This window comes from Phlebotomus papatasi, chromosome 1 (assembly GCF_024763615.1).
Source record: "Phlebotomus papatasi isolate M1 chromosome 1, Ppap_2.1, whole genome shotgun sequence".
Classification (NCBI taxonomy): Eukaryota; Metazoa; Arthropoda; class Insecta; order Diptera; family Psychodidae; genus Phlebotomus; species Phlebotomus papatasi.
In genome coordinates, this window is record NC_077222.1 from 44,456,452 (window position 1) to 44,475,925 (window position 19,474).

Sequence of the window (19,474 nt, forward strand, 5' to 3'; positions counted from 1 at the left end):
ATTTCATCAATTTCTATGAATTTGTCACTGATTCGTATTATTTAAAGAATAATTGACCTATTAATGTTAGATCATACACAAAATATTATAGCAAATATAATTAAATTGAATAAATAAATCTACCGGTCGAATAGAGGAACCGGTCGAATAAAGGGTACTTTACCTTATGGCGACAAAAATCTCACCCAAAAATGAATTTTAGGTCTTTTCTTGAAATTCTTTTTTTATATAAAAATATATAAAACCAAAAATACGTCCTAAAAACTAACAATAAAAAAAAGAATTACCGGGAAAAATTTATTATGAATCGTAGGAAACCTCAATTAATACAATTTTTTCTGTATAAAATGCACTCATTTTTTTTGTCTCTAGTCTAGAGCAACTCTGTAAAATATTTGCTGTTCTCAGCTGCTAGATTTTCAAGAATCCCATCAATTTCGGTGGAACTAAATCTGTCAATCCAAGATTGGATGTAACCTTCGAAACTAGCATCATAGGTCTTTAACTGCACATTTCCGTCAACTCCGATGAATGTGTTCGATTGTATGTAGATCATTCTTGGTTTCTTGTGCATCAGAACAATATCTCGCCATTTGGCCCAAGGATATGTAGCGCCATCCTCACTAACTTCTGAGTAGTGATCGTACATTTTGCGCGCTTGTATAATATCTCCAGTAGATTTGAAGACCTGCAACTTGGTCAGAAATACTTTAAGAGCTTCCCGTCCAACAGTAGATATCTTGCTTCTGTCGACTTTCAGCAATAGATTTTTCCCATTTTCAGTCTCCTCTATTGTTATCAATCCATTTCCGGCTTCCAGAAGCACTTTCATAATAACAAAGCGTGCTTGGTAATGAGCCTGAAGCCATTTTTTACTTCCTGGATTGTACAGTTCCATGGCCAGACCTACACCTCCCCAGATCAAGAGTAACCAATTCACATATATAATATCATCAGCTTCTTCACCTTCATGCCCAAAAATTCGCAAAACCTCCTTGTTGAGACTCAAATAGAGTCCTACTGCTTCAGCACGACATTCCTCATAAGAAGATCCCATTGTAGTAAATTTTGAATCATATGTCTCTCCAGGTTCATACCAAGACTCAATTGGTCCATTAGTTAAAGGGTTTTTCACGTTTTCCCGGTCAAAATTAAACTGACCTTGCTCGTCCATACGGAACAATTTTCCACTTCCATGACCCAGAAGCTCATGTAGACCTACTTGAACTTCAAAAGCCACCGACTTGTATTTCTTCATGAGAGTCTGATCTTCCTCAGATAGAAAGGGAATTGCATCGGATTTGTTTATGTTTGCCAACACATTTCCCAACGACACATTTTTGAAACCCTCATTTTGGCGAATTTCTTCATCTGCAATAGAAGTATATTTGATAAACTTTACCATTTTTTAATCCTTGTTATATATCTATTAGGTGTTATTCCTTCTAATCACACCTATTGTAATCTTCGGATTTTCTCAAAGTGCTCCGATCGAGCTGAAATTCACAGGGTATATGTTTTGAACATCCCTGATGCCGAAAATCATAAGCCGGTAATTTCGGGTCCGGCTGCCGTCTGGCCGGCCGTCCGTAGTACGCATATTTTTTTTTAAATATATCTACGCGCGCGTACGACGATTTCTGTGCTATTAGTTTTTTGAAAAACCAGTTCTAAACCGGTTAAAAATCACGTTTTGTAGTTTATCTCGAAATCTAAGCATGCAATTTTGAATTTTTTATGTTTATGTTGTAGCCCAGAAAATTTAGACCAATTAAAAAAAAGAAATTATGACATCCGTCGAACGGTTCTCGAGATATTTCACTTTAACCCTCTAACGGGTAAGACCGCCTCCAGGCGGTCATTCTATAAATCGCATCTACTGCGATAATATTACTTATTTGAAGTTGAAATATCTACAGTGTCCTCAGTTATAGTCTTACTAACTTATTTTCTGAAGCTGAACTCATTTTGACCTTTCGTTTGCTTACAATCCTCAGTTTCGTGTGACAGGTCAGAGAAAAAACAACAAAATGTCGCTCGCGACATTTTGCGTTTTCAAGTGCAAAAAAGATTGTTTTAAAGTAATCTGACTGTAGTAAGAATCTTATTTCCTGAAAGATATGCTCTTCTAGTTTGTATATTTCAATTGATAAGAGTGAAAAAACTAGTAGTAAGAGTTTTAGAAGAAAAAAAGGAAGACCGCCTGTGTGCGGTCTTATCGGCCCAAGGGTAAAATTTTCAAAAATTACCGATTTTCTATTTAATTGTTTTGGTTGTTCTAGTAAAATATATTATTATTTTGCAAGATATCAATCATGGAAAACAATTGAGATTACACGAAGACTGTCCAGAATTAGTAAAATGGTCGATTTCTGCGAATTAAGCGCGAAATTGATAAAGAAGCAGACTTCAACAGTGATGATGAATTCTCTAATTCGTCCTTTAATGCCCCATATCGTGAAATGAAACCAGAAGATGAGCAATGTATTTCAAAGGACCTTCAAATTATACAAGAAGGTGACGTTTTCATAGCTGATCTGTGACATATTCGGTAAAAATCAGTCTTATTGAAACACCTTGAGCTTCATTAACGTCTAATTATAAAAATTATAAACGTTTTTTTATAAAACGAGTGAAATTTTTCGCGGATTTTCGTGTGGTGCGTAATTTTTCGCGGATTTTCGCGTAAAGTGTGAGGCCTCTATCTCTCATAGTTTCCGAGATAATCGACTTTAAAGATTTTCAGACACTTTTATGCATTTTCCATCCAATTTTTTTCATTTTCAATTGAAATTTTGCACATATCAAGCCTGAAAGGGGCTCTAAATGGACGTAAAGTTTGAGGCCTCTATCTCTCATAGTTTTTCCGAGATAATCGACTGTACATACAATTTAAATGAAATTCGCATTATTTATGTACATATAAATATCGTTCAGGTTTGCCACAATCCGAATTTGCAACGAAGGAATCACACCTCTGTAAGCTGATCTAGGCTTATTACTGGCTTTTTTTTTTAAATACTCACAGTTCGGCATATTTATTCCAGCGGGAACACCACTTCCAGCAAATGTAAGGATGTCCAGTGATGTAAAGTCAGGCTTGAGGTATTTGTCTTTCTCAAAATCGCTACCCCAGGGCAGTTGACTCAGGAAATTTTCCGCATTTGTGACTAAGGCACCAAATTTGGCCGACATATCTTTATTCACCATCGCGACAAATCCCTCAAATTCACCCCTTTGACCAGCGGGATCGCGATAGGTTTCAATGAAGCCAATGTATGTCTCAATAACTGGCCCTTTGTCGCGAATCCAAAATCTTGAGCCATCCTTGTGGTCCTCAAGGGTGCCTTCTGTGAAGCTCTTTACATAATGTTCAATCATCTTGTGTTGATTCGTGTTTGCAGCGTACTTTTGAGCTTCTTTAAGATTATTAGTCACGAGTTTCAGAAGTTGTCCGTAATCACCACGTGTCACTCGGAATTTGCAACCTTTGTATTCTTCTTCATCTAATGTCAATCCCTCTTTGGGGGAAATCTCAACAGAAGCCAGTTTGATGTCATACAGAGTGCCACATTCATTGACAATCTTAAAAGTGCGACAGATATAAGCTTCGATTCTCTTAACTTTGAGCCATTCATTGACAAAATCTGCATCCTCTTTGGTGCAATTAGCAGAAAAATATGTAGTTATTCCCTGATCTTTCAGACCTAAATTCTTAGTGCGCTCCGTTAGGAGAAAGATTCCCTTTCTCGTCATCTGCCAGAGACCTTCGATAGTCTTTTCATCTTCCCTGAAAGCCTTGGAAGAACGAAGAATTGCCTCAAAAACTTTTTCATCAATGTTGGGAAGAAATTTGGTGTCTCCCATATTTTTGTAATTTCCACCATTCCCAAAGAAGCCACAGCAATATACCAGAAATGCCTGTAAACAGAAATCAACTAATAGTCATGTTGTCTTATTTTCTGTACGCTTCAAAATAAAACTCACAGTGAAATCGTCATCAGAGACAATATCATTTTTTAGAGCAGCCTGCTTTAGACTCTCAACAGATTCTCCAAGGAAAATCCTATGCAAGAGAGAGAAGATCAATGGAGCTTCTGGACTGGTTTGAATTAGAGTGATCAGGCCACCATTCCAAGAGGCACGACTGAAATAGTGGGCGTAGAACTTCTCTTCCGGTGTCAGATTTTGGAAGGCTTGTTTACATTCTAAATCGCCAATCGGCTGCGTGTTTGGCAAAATATACTGCTTTTTGTCGATCATTGCTATGAAATAAGATATTCCTTAATTACTACTATACTGTTAGATTTTTATTAAAATTTCAAGAAATTCCTATTTCACACGTAAAATTGTAATTTTTCACCTATCACTTTATCAGTAATTGCTAGAAAAACTGCAATAAATGCTAACACTAAAAAAAATACAAAATTCCTTCGTTTTTTATTTGTACCGTTGGCGCTACCATCAATAAATTTGTATTTCTTCTGTAATATTTTTGCTGAAAAATATGATTTTTATTCACGCTTTTTTAGGCGCTACATAAAGTCCCAAATAACTTGACTTGTATCTTACTAATAGCGCTAATAGCTAATTGAGATTCTGATCAATAACAAAAACTTTTACAATTGATAAAAAGAATTTGTGTTACACACAAAGTAATAAAATTTCCAACTAAGAAATTTAAGATTTCTCTGCTGAAAACAATATTCTCGAAATTGTGTTTTCCTTGTTTCCTATTAACCAAAAATCACAAAGTAAATTGTATCGTGAAGAACTCATCCGGCCCTACACGTAACAAAATGAGCAGACGTGACAAAAAAGGGTGAAATCTTTCAATATTTTACTGATGATATCAGCTAACTAAATATCGCAGTATTTAAGTGATGAATTTGAAAAGTCACTATATTATAAATAATACACGGGATCCAAACGTTTACTAACTTTTTATCTTGCTGCACTAAACTGTGAAAAAACTACAGAACCAACCAATTCTCAGTTTGGAAAATGATGATGTTGCTAATTTCTCTCTGGTAACAAACTTAACCTAAAATAAACATTTCCACTGGAATCACTGGAATATATGTACATAACTTTCCAGCTGCATCAAAAATTGACCGTTCGAGAAAAACTTTTTAATGTCACCTCTTACAGGTGGACAACATTTTACAAGGGACATGGATATAGCTATTGGTATCTCAAATGGACAAGAGCTTGGGAAATTCGTCCTAACTTTTGAGTCTCCTCATCTTCAATATCGTCTCCTGAAAACACTTCCTTTTCAACCAATTCTAGAGCTCTGTGAACAATCGATGGATAAAGAGGCAATTGGGAACATTTTCCTCTCACATTCTCTGTTTCAAATTCCCGGAGATTTCTTCGGTTCTCCATGGTCTTAAGAATCGGAGAAGTTTCTGACTTTTTAAATGGTTTCTTGGGTAGCCACGTTCGTGATTCGACATCAGCTAGGATTCTCATTAGTTCACGAATTTGGGCATCTTGTCTCTCAGCCTGCAATTGCAATTCCTGCAATTTTAGGTTCAGCTCCAATTTTTCCTGCAGCATAGTTTCTTGATTTTTATTCTCCTTCTGAACTTGCCTGTAATTTTTTTTTTCAAATGGTAATATTATAACTCTTTTTCAATGAATCATTTTTTAAATACCTGGTATATTCTAAAATCAAAAGACCGGCGCCAATTGCAAAAAGGATGACCTCACCTAAAAGATTTGCTCCTAGTTCAATGGCCATTGCTTCATTTAAAGGTTGAATTGTTGTTGGTTTCCCTAAGTCCATAGACCACATCTTTGCTTTGACTTCCCACCAGTTGTACACTGAAAGAAAGAGTGAGAAGAGTAAGGAGACAAATTGAAATGTTTGAAGATTTGCGGAGTTGTTACATTGAGCCGGAGGCATGCAAATATACTGTCTGAAAAAGGGGCTCTTTTTGGCTTGGTTCTTCATATAATTTGCAATGGGTTTGCTAATTTGTTTAAGGAGAAGAACACCAAGCTTAGCCGCAGGAAAGGCACCGACAACCATGGTCGGGGTTGGGATTGGGAATTATTATGTGAAAATCCCAAGCAGTGTGATGTAAATATGATTTTTTTCACGATAGACTGTCAAAATCAGCTGATTCTTGCTCTGGTCACATATTCCATTTTTCCCCTATTTTTTGGAAGTTCCATTGGAAAACGAAAAATTTTAGAAATTCGAACATCATATTTGTGCTTTCTCTGCTTGAAAGTGTGAAGATAAATTTTAAGTTTAATTAAAATTACCCCAGGCTGATAAGACAATGAGTGATCAAGCTGGTGATCCTTTAAACATGGACTGTTCTAATTTTGATGCAGACCGATATTTAGAGAGACTTCTCAAGGTACCTCTAAAAGTTCAATTTATCCTTAAAAGTTATTGTTTTTGTTCAAATGATTTTTTTTTAGGATTATTCCTTGAAGCAAATTATGGATACTGAAGCAAATATTGTAAAAGATACACAGACATTACACAGCGATATGCAGACGCTAGTGTATGAAAACTATAATAAGTTTATTTCGGCTACGGACACAATTCGAAAGATGAAAACTGATTTTAAGAAAATGGAGACAGAAATGAATCTTTTGGCTTCTAATATGAACTCTATTACGGCCTTTAGTGAGCAGATTACGGGAACACTTCAAGATACTAGACAACAATTGAGTAAATTGTCGGGAAAACATTCATTGCTTAAGCGATTGCAATTTTTATCGACACTTCCGGCAAAGATGAAGACATTGATTGAGGAAGAGAATTATGTACAGGCTGTGCAAGATTATGCTCATGCTCAGAAAGTATTGGAACAATATGGAAGTCAGCCGTCATTTCAGGGAATACAGGAGGATTATTTGGCTATTGTGAGAGAGATGAAAGAGCGTCTTAAGGGAGATTTCCAAGCAGCTGGACAGAGTGCACAGTGTCTGACAAGAACCGGAGAACTATTGTTGCAACTTGGTGAAAAACCTAGTGATCTTGCCAAAGAAATGCTCCAGAGTGCTAATCAAAGATTGCATGAGCAGATTGTAATGCTTCAGGATCAAACGGATCGAGATATGATAGAATTTGTGGATTTGGGACTAGATGGATTTCTCAAAGATTTAAATTTGGTCGTTAGTTCATACAAGGATATGTTCCTGACAAAACTTATTGAACAGGAACGTGATGACTTTACCGAAATAGCTACAGAAGATCTCAATCAGTTTGTCCAAAAGAATATGGATAAGTATATGATTCTGGTGCAAGATCGTGTAGAGGCAGAAATGGGTCGGGGAGATTCTCAAGTGATGCTCAGGGCCCTGGATAGGCTACATCGACGACTCCTGGCAATGGGAAATCTTTGCAGATCAATTGATATGTCTAAGACGGGAATAGAAATTGTCATCAATGCTGCCCATCAACTGTGTAAATCGCATTTTAGGACGCTTAAAGAACATTTTGGAGACCGAATGAGCTCTGTTAGATTGGCATTGGTCACGAGGAGTGATACAACAACACCAAGCTTCAGTGAACTCATATCTAATCTGTATTTTTCCACTGTTGAGAAAGTTAAGGGGGTACTGCAGGATCTACTGGTATTCCTCCAACCAGAATGGTCTTTTAATCTCAAAAGCAACTACAAGGGATCACTGTGCGTCGATGGGATCCGAGAGAATCTTCTGGTTGCTTTCATTCATCACATAATTGAAATTATGATGTCCTTCTGCAGTGTCAATTCGTCATCACCGCCCAATCTTTTGTTGGTCCTTTCTAAAACCTGCTTGGAGATGGATCAGGTTGGTATTCATTCCCTAATGTCTCTTGTAGATGACCTGTATGAGATTGAGTCTGAAAACAGTGCAACACTGACACATGAAAGTGAGTTATGTGCCGAAATGAGGGATGCTGCTCAAGCTCTGTTGGACACCTATGTCCGAATGCAGGGTCTCAATATATCGCAGATGCTGAGGAAAAGTGTGGAGACCCGAGATTGGCTCAATTGTTTGGAACCTCGATCTGTGAGGGCAGTAATGAAGCGTGTGGTGGAAGAATTGAATTCTATTGAAGGAATTCTCACGGGATTGTATGATTCTGGCACGAGAACAGCTGCCTCCAGTGATTCCAGTCGCAAGACCCATTTCAGTCTTTCAGCCACAAAACAAACTTTTCGTTCTAATTGGTCCACATACACTCCATCACAGCTTGAAAGTAGTTTTGCATCCAACATACATCGTCTCTTTACTGAAAGAATTGAGATATTCAGCTCTGTGGAATTCTCGAAGGTGTCTATTGTGACGGGGATTATCAAGATAAGTCTCAAGACACTTCTTGAGTGTGTGAGATTAAGAACGTTTAGCAAATTTGGCCTGCAGCAGATTCAAGTTGATGCCCACTATTTGCAGATGAATCTTTGGAAGTTTGTCTCGGACGAAAAGTGAGTAGGGTAACTGTCCTAATTCAAAACCATTTCCAGACGCTTTAACTTTGACAGAAGATTCAACACATTAAATTCATATTTTTTCTGAAGAAAATTACATAAATTTGCTCTTTGACTCTTCTAGAATATTACTATTTAGTGCAAATTCTTTAAATTGAGTTTGAAAACTACTTTAATACAAGAAAAATACACAAGTGCAAAATGCTTCTATTGGAAACAATTTAATCCAAATGGAGACAAGGGAAATTTTCCAATTGGAGACAAACACTAAGTGATTAAGAAAATAGTTTATTTAATCATTTTTTTAGATGACATTTTTAGTATCCTCATTCTCGCCTTTTTGCTCTTTTACTTTTTGATCATCTTTTGAACCGTTTAAGAACTTTGCATTGTCAATACCGTTACGATCAAATGGTAACAAGCCGCATCCTCTAAATCCACTTTTTGCTATATTTTCGAGATTTAAGAGTGGCAATGCATTTGATAATACCCTTGCAAGATTTCTTGGTTTCAATCTGTCTCCATCATTTTCCATTCTCCACTGAGCTAAAGCTCAGTGGAGAATGGACCACCTTTTCGCCTTTGGGAGAAAGCATAACACCAGTTTCGTCTAGATTAAAGATGCGATCAGGAGGGAATTCCAGAAGATCTTTCGATTCTAAGTATTCACGGGTTTTCTCAAACCAGTCAGTGATGTTCTCAGAGGTAACACCAGCTCTTTGGGTGGTATATGATTCTGGTTTACGACGGCTTAATTCTGGATGTCTCTTCAAAAACTTCCTGAACCAAGCATATCCTGGCCTTCCATCTACAAACTCATTGGTGATCTCGAACTTCTTGCACATGAGCTGTACAGTGTCGAGGACTTGATCCTTAGTTATGGGATGCCATTTGTCAGCGCATTCCAAAATCCATTCAACAAGCTCGTCTTCCATGACCTTTGGTAAAGTGGGGCGCCTTCCCACACTGCATTCCTCCGGATATCTTCTAGTAAGCTTATTATAAAGTGTTGATTTCGGAACATGAAACAAAACTGACGCCTCTGTTAGTGATTTTCCACGACGAAAGGCTTCCAAAGCTTTGTTGAGTTGCTCTTGAGTGTAGGTTTTGTTCTTCTTCCTGGTCTTATTTTCCTTTCCCATCTGAAACAATAAGGAGATCGCTCCAATAAACCCATATTTTCGGTATTTCCCATTGAAGCACTTGCGCACATTTCACAAAAGTACTTTTTGTTCAGAAAATATGTAATTATTTTAATTGAGCACTTCACTTACGGTTAACAATAAAGTTTAAGACTTAATTTCACTAAAATTTGCCAGATATAGTGCATAAACGTCAAAAAATTAATAAACAACAATCAGCTTACTTGCCTTTTTCATAAGAAAAAATGGTCGATCGATGAATTTTTTCGACGGTGAAAAGTTACACTGTCAATTGAAATGAGACTTTTAAATGTTAAAACTTATTTATATGAATGGATTTACGCTTCATTTGAACCACAAGGAACTAAATAATAAAAATATAGCACAGAAAATATATGAATAAAAATATAATTAGAGTATTTATTATGGAAAAAATAAGTTTCCATTTGGAGTAGCAAAAAATTTCCAATTGGAGCAGGTTTTGAATTAGCTTAATTTACCCTATGACTAAAAATAAAATTTAATTTTTTTTTCAAATTTAGAAGACTAATAAAATTATTTGCCTTACAGTTTGGTTCACTTTCTCCTGGATGAAATTTTGGGATCAGCTGTGCACCGTTGTCTAGAGCCAATTCTAATGGAACCGAATGCCGTTGAAATAATTTGTGAGCGAAGTTAAGTGTGTGTGGATCTTTATTTTTAGGCATTCCTAGAGTATAAGTTCATCACTTTGATTTTGTTTGTACAATAATTTATAGAATTATATCTAAGAATTGCAAATATTACACACTGATCATTTACATTTCATTCCACTATCCTGGTTAATTTCTTGTCATTTGAACATAATTTGTATTGTTACATTATTGGGAAAATTCTCTCTTGGAGTTCAACCAATTTTCCCAATTGGCGAAAAAAATAATTTTATTTTCTTTGAACTTTTGCAATAGTTTATTAACAGTTACAATTAAATACACATAAAAATAAAAATATTTTATGAAAATATACCTCTGTGGGTTTTTCGTTAAACACTTTTAAACTTGCAAAATATTAGATGAGCACATATATTCTGTCACTAGAAGAGGTCGAAAGTTTGGAGTGGTATAACTCAGCTCCTGATGAACATATTTGGATGGGTGAACTATTGTCGGAAAGCTTGGTTCATTAGCTTTTAGAATCTGGTATTGTAGTATGAATACCCCTCTTATGAGATAAAGGGTTAACTTAGTGCAAATTGCTAGACTTGCAATGAGCAATGTCCAAAATGAGTGCATGAATCTCAGCCTATGCAAGCTTGCATTAAGTCCCCAAATAAAACTCTTTTGTAAAGAATTATGGAGAGAGTTGGAAAAGAGCGTGGAACGAATAAACACCTTAAGAGAATGAAGTGTGTTTTACTCAAGAACATTTTTATTATTACATGGCGATCCTGCCAGCTCAACTAGAGTTTTTGCGAGGAATAGTGAAATAAGTTATAGAGTTAGTTTAACTAGTGAAAAGTGAAAGACAATGCAATTAATTAAGATAATAAAATAATAACACTACTGTGAAAAAAAAAATTAAAGACAAAAAGTTATGAAATAAGTGAGACAAACAACTGTTAGTGAAACTACACGTCAAATTTTCATCTGTATATCAATGGAAAATAATTCAGCAAAATGGGCGCAAAGTGTACATGCCCTATAGACGAAGGGAAAACGACTGTGCTCCAGACTGGTGCTGCTAATGCTGCATCAATGCAGACGATGAAGAATGGAAGCGACAACGATTACTCTCAGAAGGATGTCTATTTCATCATTGGTATTACGGTAGCGGCGACTCTATTGCTACAGATTTTGTGGAGACAAATCTGCAAGCGGCTTGACAATAGAAAACAACCTCATCCAGTAACAATCTAGGATGGAGATGAAGCGCAATGGATGGACTGCACGAAATCTTAAAACAGCTAAGTGATAGTTATTCATAAGAATTTAGTAAAAGATGGGCCTAATAGGAAACGATCAAAAGAAAAAACAGATGAAAAAATTAAGGCAATTAGCCAACTATGCGATAAAGTTGATAAACTATAATTTCAAATAGATGTTAAAGGCTCTGAAGAAGAAAAATTATTAAAAGTAGGAATTGTGAAGAAAATTTTTGAATTACAAGAAGATTCCATATTACGCCTAGAAAAAGGTCTTAAAATTTCTGAAGAGAAGATTGAAGAAATAGTAGAAGTAGTTCAAGCAAATAATTCTTTAACAATCTCAACGATGGCATCATTTGATTTAAAATCAGCATCCGCGTTAATTCATGTAATGACCGGAGAGGAAGATGTTACTCGTCAAATTATTGATGGCATCGAATTGTATGCGTCCCTCTTATCTGCAGAAGCCAGAAAAGTTCTCACTACGTTTGTACTTAAGACGCGATTAAATAGTGATGCGAAATTAAAACTAAAATCATCATACGAGTCAAATACTGCTTTAATTGCGGATATTAAAAAATTCCTTTTGCCTCCCAAATCTGCAACTGCTTTAGCTGCAAAATTTGCGATTCAAAAGCAAGGTAATAAATCAGTTCAAGAATTTGGTAATGAAATTGAGGTTTTGTTAACAAATCTTACATTAGCTCAAATGGGAGAAAATGCAGGAGATAATTCGGCAATTCATGCTATTAATGAGAAAAACGCGATATGGGTATTTGCTAATGGGTTAAAGTCGCAAGAGATGAGAACAATTGTAAAAGCACGCGATTATTCATCCCTACGAGAAGCAATTCAGGGGGCTCTCGACGAAGAGAAGCCGTCGAATGAAGAAAACGTAAATTTGGCGACAAAAGGCCATAATTCGAAAGGGAAAAATCTAGGATTCCAAGGGAATAACCGTGGTCGAAAAAATCAAGGAAATTGGAGAAATAATGACAATTCTAATCACTCCAATAATAGCAATAATAACAATAACCGCGGACAAGGCTCTAAACGAGGCCGAGGATCTCGAAACGGAAATTCTCACTATGGAAATAATAACTCTCGAAATAATAATAATAATTCTCAGAATCAGTCCAGCAGAAATGTGAATGTTGCTCAAGAATCTTCAGCAACTTTAGATGAACAAGCTCAAATCAATTTTTTTCGTTAAAAATCGCACAATCTTTTTGGCAGATGGAATGAATTATGTTCATATTTATATAGATGATAGAAAATTTAAATTTTTAGATGATACTGGTGCATCTATAAGTGTAATCAAAAGTTGTTGCATCAGATCTTTCGGAAATATTAATCAATCTAAAACAGTTAAAATCAATGGAATTTCGGGTAGTGTTACGTCATTGGGTTCAATAAATTTGGAGGTGAACTTTGAATCGGAAAATATTTTCCATGAGTTCATCATCCTGGGAGAAATTGCTGCTAACGCAGACGGTATTAATTGGTGGCGATTTTCTAAGAAAATATGACGCGATTGTCGATTATGAAAAAATGTGCCTAGGCCTAGCCATCAATCTGAGTGGTCAACGTCTTATAACCCCAGTGCTAAATGACGCACCAAGGTGCAACATGATCCCTCCTCGATGTGAATTACTTACATTTTGTAAAGTAAGTGAAAATATTACGGGTTATTGTGTTGTTTTGGGGAATCAGCTGTGCGAAGGTATTTTCTTAGCAAGCACAATTGTTCGACCTAGTTCTGGAGTCATTCCCATCAAAATATTGAACACTGGAGACGACCAAGTAAAATTAAATGATTTCAATTTTGAATTAAGATCATTGAAGGATTTTGAAGTAATAAATTTCGGCGAAAATTCAAATCTAACCCAACGGGTAGTAAAGTTAATGAACGAAATTCCACTTTCTCATTTAAATTCAAGCGAAAAAGATGCTATTACCAGAATTTGCGTAAAATATGCCGATATTTTTCATCTGCCTGGGGACAAGCTAACTTTTACGGACTTATACAAACAGAAAATCCATTTCCAGGATAATGCTTCTCCTGTTTATGTGAAGCCTTACAGGTTACCACATGGACAGAAGGAGGAAATTAATAGACAAGTCAAAAAGATGCTTGAAGACGATATAATTGAAGATGCTTTTTGTGAGTGGTCCTCACCACTTTTATTAGTTCCGAAAAAATCTGAATCGGGAGAACAGAAAAAATGGAGAGTTGTCATTGAATATAGATTGCTAAATAAGCAAATTAAAGACGACAAGTTTCCATTTGCAAATATTACCGAAATTTTGGATGCGCTTTCAGGAGCAATTTACTTCTTACACTTAGATCTCACTCAAGGCTATTATCAATTAGAGATCACACCTGAAAGTCGTCCATACACAGCATTTACTACAGACAGAGGACAATTTCAGATGAAGAGACTGCCTATGGGTCTAAAGATTAGCCCAAGTGCTTTCTCTCGTCTGATGACTGTCGCTATGTCAGGTCTCGCGTATGAACGATGCTTCGTTTATATTGATGATCTTATAAATAGTCCTTGTGCGAGAATTGTGGATCACTCCTGGTCCCAGAAGTAGATGGCCAAAAAAGACGTTGCAAAAAGTGTCTTCTTCGACATAAATGGTTCTGGATCACCATGGTTTTCTCATAGAAGATTACATATACTAGATTCTAAAAGCTAATGAACCAAGCTTTCCGACAATAGTTCACCCATCCAAATATGTTCATCAGGAGCTGAGTTATACCACTCCAAACTTTCGACCTCTTCTAGTGACAGAATATATGTGCTCATCTAATATTATACTGCTTATGTCACTTGGATAAAATTATTTGCCTATCAAATGATAACTCTGACTTTATTAGGGATTTCTAAATTGACTTTGGAATCATTTTTCCAGGCCATAAAATTTTATAATACGTTTGAAATATTTTTTTCTCAAGTTCATATTGTCAACTTCTTAAGCTGCAAAGTGTAAAATAGAAGAATGTGTGTGTGTGTTTGTTTTTTAACAGAAGCCTCTTGCAAGGATAATTACTATTTAAATATTCAGAAGGGAGTAATTCACATTTTTTCCTATAGTTTTACTTTTCTAAATTAAGATAATATATTCAGAGATATTAACTGCAACATTATCGACTTCAAAATACAGGCAAAATGGAATAATTGATACTGAAAATTTCTATAAAAGATAGTTTACCTTGGAGAATTTTTGTTATTACAACAGACGCCCAATTTTCTTAACATTAAGCTTGACTAGTTTCATTTTTTGTATCATTGGCCACCTTTGAGGATTCCTGGGATGCCTCTGAATTCTTGGCAGCTGTCGCAGCTGCATCAGTTTTTTGTTCAAGGACAGAAATGCACTCATTGATACACTTGATGGCACTTCTGCGTGCTAGTTTTACTTTTTCATTTCCATCAGCATCGATTGTGTCCAATTTCAAGAGATTCTGGGTCAGCATCTCATCCAAATATATATATTGCTTATCCTTTCGTGATGTTCCAGTAAATTTTTCCACTTGATCCATCAGAGACAGCACGTCTTTTTGGATTTTCTCAATTTTCCCAATGAAATCTTCTTTTGGAAGTTTTTTGGGTTCAGGAGGTTTGGGCACCTGGCCAGAAGGCTTATTGTGTGGCACAGGGGACTTTTTCTCCATGTCAGGCACTTCAGGAGCCTTAGAATTTGATTGAGGCGTTTGATGGTTGACTTTGATGGGGATTGTACGTCCAGGCGAAGCAGATCGTGCTCCAGATTGCTGAAAGAGTTCACTGTCGAAATTTGATAGTACGGGAAATCTCTTGACGCGATTAAATAGGCTCCCTGGTTCACCAAATCCCCCTCCTGGAGATCCCTTGTCACTTCCTGACGCTTGAGGAGTCTCTCCACTCGCTGAGGTGTCAAGGTTTCTGTTAATCACTGGCTCATCACGACCTTCAACGAAGATCGGAATGTGTCGCACATTTGGCTGGTGATTGCTCTGTTCCGGGGTGGGTGTTTTTGTCTTTTCTCCGGTAGAATTCACCGAACCATTGACGGTGTCCGAAGTCACCGGTTGAGACATTGCGAGGGAGCTATTTTGCTTCCTCTCTTTCTTTCTCCAGATAATGTGCTTTTCACACTTTTGTAGGAAATTCGAAAAAAAAAATTGATGGAGAGAATTTACTGGAAGTATCATGTAATATAGTGGATAGTGATGTTGCATTGAGGTTTAAAAAATAAACAATATTCATACAGAATCTATTTTCCAATATCCAAAAAAGACACTCACAAACGATTTTATGAAGTTCTGCACTGTAATATCAATTATCTTATAGTTGAATTTGTTAATTATTTAGTGGAAAATCAATGACCAAAATTAACAAGTTTTTCTGCAAAAAACACACACTGAACACTATTCGTTGTTCGAAAAATCCGCATAAATCTGTCAGATTTTCGAAAATAACAGGGTGTTCCAAAAAATGAGAGGATTTTTTTTATATAAGAGAAAAACAAACATCTCTTAGCTTTCTCTCCACTTGGAATTATAGTGACGGAAAAAGGCAATTTTTGTATAGTCATGTCTTTGTTTTACATCTTAATTCCTGTGGGAGTGGGAGCCACATTATATTTGATAAGGAAACTGCGAGAACATCATTTTGGATGGGTAAGGAACCATTCCAGTCTCAAGGATCGTGTTTATGTGGTGACAGGTGCAAACACTGGATTGGGATTTGAAACTACCCGATCCCTCGTAATTCGTCATGCCACTGTAATTTTGGCATGTAGGGACATAAATAAGGCACAAAAAGCTATAAATGAGATCCGGAAGGAGACAGAGAACGGACAAATGATTCCGATGGAACTGGATCTGGCATCCTTTGACTCTGTTAGAGCTTTTGCTGCAAAACTGAAGATGGAACATCCTCATTTTGATTGCCTGATCAATAATGCTGGATTAGCTATTAAAACTGAACAGTACACAAAGGAAAATTTTGAGTTGCATTTTGGGGTGAATCATTTGGGTCACTTTCTGCTCACGAGTCTCCTTAGTGATGTGATCAAACAAAACAATTCAAGGATTGTTGTAGTATCGTCGAAAATGCATGAAAAGGCATTTCTAGACTTCGAGAATTTGGGAAAATGGGTGACTCCTCCTAATAGGGAGAGAACTAATCGGCATTATAATAACTCAAAGTTAGCCAATTTTTACTTCGCTAAAGAGTTGTATCGCAAAGGCTATGATGCTCATGTTCTCTGTCCAGGACTGTGTCATACTGATTTTTTCAGAGACTACAATCCAAAGTGGTACCACTATATCCTTTTTTCACCAATTGCCTGGTGGTATTTGAGATCTGCTCGTCAGGGAGCTCAAAATATAATTCACTGCGCCACAGATGATGTCAACACTGACGAAAAAAATCCCGGAACAAATTATTTGATCGTGAACCTAAAACAAACCAAGTCCAAGGCACGGATCAGAGATGAAGATTCTCTCAAACTCTGGAGTGAAAGTGAAAAGTTAATTGGTCGAAAATTCGACTAAGATTTTGTACATAAATATTGCATATTTTGTATTATTTATCATGCAATAAAAGATGTTGTTTAAGATTTGGCATATTCTCTGCTATGTAAGAACATTTGTTGCATTGTAAATCCTGGGAAAGCAGAGTATTAACTACATGCGCTGGATATCTCTCGATTTTTCCCTGATTCTCAAGCATATCGTACAATTTTCTCGCTGGGATGAACAAGTCTGTGTTGAAGCTGTTCCAGTGTTTCTTCGTTTTCAGGCTGGATGAGATAAAGTCATTAGAAATGGTATGGAGATGCAGTCTCTTCATACTCGGTTGAGCATGATAACCTATCTTGAAGTCACTGAGTTTTCCTCCAATTATTTCTACAGTATTCTTAGCCATTAATTCCATCTCGTCTAGCAAAGACAAGTGGCACCTTTTCAACTGCAAATGCATAGTATTTGCAATTAAAAACATAACTCAAATTGACAATAAAAACTAATGTTTACCTGAAAAATACTTTCAATGTTTTGATGTGGAAGAATGAGATAATGATGTTTAGCTTTAGGGTACTTGTCCTGGATCACAGTTAGTAATTCACTCTTAATCAAAATTGCTTGAGGGTCTTGCATTGATTTTAACAAATTTTGTGACCAATGACTCATTTTTATTGGTATAAATGAATAAAAATTATTAAACGAATGAAACCGAACAGCTGACTTAATTATGAATGAAATATTTGTAAACAAAAACGGGATAACGAAGATTTTCGAAAAACCGAAGGCAAGCGATCGGCAGATATCGGTATTCGAATACTACGGTTAGCAGCCAGGATGGTATCCCAGTAACGAAAGAGTTTTGGGTTCGAAAAATTTTGACGGTGGCGACCCCCCAATTTCTTCGATGAATGAAATGCGCACGCACGCATAAACACAACTGTGGCTCATCGGCGTGGCATGAGTGATTGATGTACGGGGAAGCAAGGGCGTACCCAGGATTTCGTTTAGGGGGGTGGGGGCTAAATCTCAAATTTTTATTGGGGGGGGGGTGTACGCAATTTTTATTTAAAAAAAAACGTAAAAAATAAAATGGGATAATAAAGCTGGTCCTACTTTTCACCATAGATTAGCCTATGCCCAATTTGTAGATATTGATAAGGAACGATCGTCAGTGTTCCTCGGGCCAGTGCATTGTCTCCCATATTATTGGCCAAAAATCAAATTAATTTTTAAAAATAATTCGCCACTTTTATCAATACTACAGTAAGTATAAGGCATTCCGTTTAGTTCATATTTAATCCATAAAACCAACCATCCGTGCAATACCTGATTAAGTCCTTTCCGATCCGTAGAACACGGTGAATTTTTACTATTACACCTATCTTTATTAATTTCTGATAATAAACGCGCAAATTTTGATATGGTAAAATGAATCACTATTGTATATTGTCAAGAACATCAAAGTGTTTTGTAGCTTATATATTTTTCTCAAACTTAATATGGAGCATAGGTCTTATCATTTCGTTTCGTGATACCATTCAAGGCAAAAAGGACTATTAGTCTTTAGAGAATTAATGATATTCTTCTGAAAATTTCCAGCTTTGACATTTTTATTTAACGAAAATTTACTTAAGGGGTTACGGGGATCAGGCAAATTAAAAAACTGATTTTTTCCAAATTTCTTTTCTAGCATAATAAAAAAAAATAATTCAAGTTCTTAGGCATAGAAACAAGATTTAAACTATATTTTCTGAATTTTAATTTAAAAATTTTCAAAATTCAGCCATTGAGCTATGTTTTCTGATATCAAAAACGTAAATATTTCCTATTAGGTGCTGAATTAAACTAGTCCTTGAACGAAGGATTTTATGGTTACTTGATCATAACTTATTCTCTAATCTAAGACGAAACGTGGTGTAAAATCTGTAAAATACTTCAAAAATGCTATTCTTGTAGAATAGTCTTTCAAAATTCGAATATCATTTTTTCCAAAAATCCTTCGTTCAAGGACGCAATTAGAGTTGGTAAATTTCAAGAAATTTCATGAATTTCCGCCTAAAGTAGGTGGCGACTGCTGTGAAATTTCTGAAATTTTACCATCTCTAGACGCAATCCCAATAGGGAGAAGCGGTGGAAAATGAAGATGATGATGATGATCAAGGACTGGTTTAACTCATTAGCTAACAGGAAATGATGAACTTATTTCAAGAAATATTATTGTTCATCGTTTTTTTCAAAAACGTCTCCGAATTCCAAAAATCAGAACCCTCTACAACTGAATTTTTAAAAGAAAATTTCAGAACATATATTTTAAATGTTGTACTTTTATATGCCTAAGAGCTCGAATTAAATAAACTTTTTATTATATTGTAAACATAGACCATAAGAGGAAATCACTAATTTTTAACGTTTTCACTAATATATTGTTTACTAAATAAGTTTGGTTTCATACTCTAGGAGAAAAATA

General features: G+C 35.9%; 6 protein-coding genes across 9 annotated transcripts; 2 read left to right on the plus strand and 4 right to left on the minus strand.

Moving 5' to 3' along the window:
* Nucleotides 1-283: 283 nt before the first annotated feature.
* LOC129798404 (dipeptidyl peptidase 3) lies at nt 284-5,050 on the minus strand. 2 transcript variants are annotated; one of them, XM_055841544.1, is made up of 4 exons: nt 4,942-5,050; nt 3,988-4,265; nt 3,027-3,921; nt 284-1,371 (listed from the first exon to the last, which is right to left on the minus strand). In XM_055841544.1, exons 2-4 carry the CDS (start codon nt 4,261-4,263, stop codon nt 374-376), a joined length of 2,169 nt encoding a protein of 722 aa, XP_055697519.1. In that variant the 5' UTR covers nt 4,264-4,265; nt 4,942-5,050; the 3' UTR covers nt 284-373. The 2 variants fall into 2 exon arrangements, with proteins under 2 accessions (XP_055697519.1, XP_055697518.1); XM_055841543.1 differs by having other exon boundaries at nt 3,988-5,050.
* A 67-nt stretch (nt 5,051-5,117) lies between these two features.
* LOC129798410 (putative OPA3-like protein CG13603) lies at nt 5,118-6,037 on the minus strand. Its single transcript, XM_055841552.1, has 3 exons — nt 5,896-6,037; nt 5,661-5,829; nt 5,118-5,596 (listed from the first exon to the last, which is right to left on the minus strand). Exons 1-3 carry the CDS (start codon nt 6,035-6,037, stop codon nt 5,185-5,187), a joined length of 723 nt encoding a protein of 240 aa, XP_055697527.1. The 3' UTR covers nt 5,118-5,184.
* A 38-nt stretch (nt 6,038-6,075) lies between these two features.
* LOC129798403 (vacuolar protein sorting-associated protein 51 homolog) lies at nt 6,076-10,590 on the plus strand. The gene is made up of 3 exons (XM_055841542.1): nt 6,076-6,374; nt 6,439-8,441; nt 10,157-10,590. The coding sequence occupies exons 1-3, from the start codon at nt 6,294-6,296 to the stop codon at nt 10,263-10,265; spliced, it is 2,193 nt and encodes a 730-aa protein (XP_055697517.1). The 5' UTR covers nt 6,076-6,293; the 3' UTR covers nt 10,266-10,590.
* Nucleotides 10,591-14,347: 3,757 nt separating this feature from the next.
* LOC129798409 (BAG domain-containing protein Samui-like) lies at nt 14,348-15,933 on the minus strand. Of its 3 annotated transcripts, XM_055841551.1 has the most exons (3): nt 15,784-15,933; nt 14,709-15,633; nt 14,348-14,473 (listed from the first exon to the last, which is right to left on the minus strand). In XM_055841551.1, the coding sequence occupies exon 2, from the start codon at nt 15,574-15,576 to the stop codon at nt 14,755-14,757; it is 822 nt and encodes a 273-aa protein (XP_055697526.1). In that variant the 5' UTR covers nt 15,577-15,633; nt 15,784-15,933; the 3' UTR covers nt 14,348-14,473; nt 14,709-14,754. The 3 variants fall into 3 exon arrangements, with proteins under 3 accessions (XP_055697526.1, XP_055697524.1, XP_055697525.1); XM_055841549.1 differs by having other exon boundaries at nt 14,348-15,633; XM_055841550.1 differs by having other exon boundaries at nt 14,348-15,677; nt 15,748-15,933.
* Nucleotides 15,934-15,963: 30 nt separating this feature from the next.
* On the plus strand, nt 15,964-17,102 carry LOC129798408 (retinol dehydrogenase 12-like). Its single transcript, XM_055841548.1, has one exon. It carries the CDS (start codon nt 16,072-16,074, stop codon nt 17,035-17,037), a length of 966 nt encoding a protein of 321 aa, XP_055697523.1. The 5' UTR covers nt 15,964-16,071; the 3' UTR covers nt 17,038-17,102.
* Nucleotides 16,352-17,738, minus strand: LOC129798411 (aprataxin-like protein). Its single transcript, XM_055841553.1, has 2 exons — nt 17,518-17,738; nt 16,352-17,452 (listed from the first exon to the last, which is right to left on the minus strand). The coding sequence occupies exons 1-2, from the start codon at nt 17,671-17,673 to the stop codon at nt 17,069-17,071; spliced, it is 540 nt and encodes a 179-aa protein (XP_055697528.1). The 5' UTR covers nt 17,674-17,738; the 3' UTR covers nt 16,352-17,068.
* Nucleotides 17,739-19,474: the final 1,736 nt, after the last annotated feature.

Excerpts from the sequence above, each read along its gene's own strand:
- LOC129798409 (XM_055841551.1), bottom strand. The coding sequence starts at position 15,576 with ATGTCTCAACCGGTGACTTCGGACACCGTCAATGGTTCGGTGAATTCT.
- LOC129798408 (XM_055841548.1), top strand. The coding sequence starts at position 16,072 with ATGTCTTTGTTTTACATCTTAATTCCTGTGGGAGTGGGAGCCACATTA.
- LOC129798411 (XM_055841553.1), bottom strand. The coding sequence starts at position 17,673 with ATGAGTCATTGGTCACAAAATTTGTTAAAATCAATGCAAGACCCTCAA. Across the intron at positions 17,453-17,517 it reads ACATTGAAAGTATTTTTCAG|TTGAAAAGGTGCCACTTGTC; the intron begins GTAAACATTAGT and ends ATGCATTTGCAG.
- LOC129798404 (XM_055841544.1), bottom strand. The coding sequence starts at position 4,263 with ATGATCGACAAAAAGCAGTATATTTTGCCAAACACGCAGCCGATTGGC. Across the intron at positions 3,922-3,987 it reads TCTCTGATGACGATTTCACT|GCATTTCTGGTATATTGCTG; the intron begins GTGAGTTTTATT and ends TTCTGTTTACAG. Across the intron at positions 1,372-3,026 it reads TGGAATAAATATGCCGAACT|ATGAAGAAATTCGCCAAAAT; the intron begins GTGAGTATTTAA and ends CTTCTATTGCAG.
- LOC129798403 (XM_055841542.1), top strand. The coding sequence starts at position 6,294 with ATGAGTGATCAAGCTGGTGATCCTTTAAACATGGACTGTTCTAATTTT. Across the intron at positions 6,375-6,438 it reads ATTTAGAGAGACTTCTCAAG|GATTATTCCTTGAAGCAAAT; the intron begins GTACCTCTAAAA and ends ATTTTTTTTTAG. Across the intron at positions 8,442-10,156 it reads AAGTTTGTCTCGGACGAAAA|TTTGGTTCACTTTCTCCTGG; the intron begins GTGAGTAGGGTA and ends TTTGCCTTACAG.
- LOC129798410 (XM_055841552.1), bottom strand. The coding sequence starts at position 6,037 with ATGGTTGTCGGTGCCTTTCCTGCGGCTAAGCTTGGTGTTCTTCTCCTT. Across the intron at positions 5,830-5,895 it reads TTGCATGCCTCCGGCTCAAT|TGTACAACTGGTGGGAAGTC; the intron begins GTAACAACTCCG and ends TCTTTCTTTCAG. Across the intron at positions 5,597-5,660 it reads TTGATTTTAGAATATACCAG|GCAAGTTCAGAAGGAGAATA; the intron begins GTATTTAAAAAA and ends AAAAAATTACAG.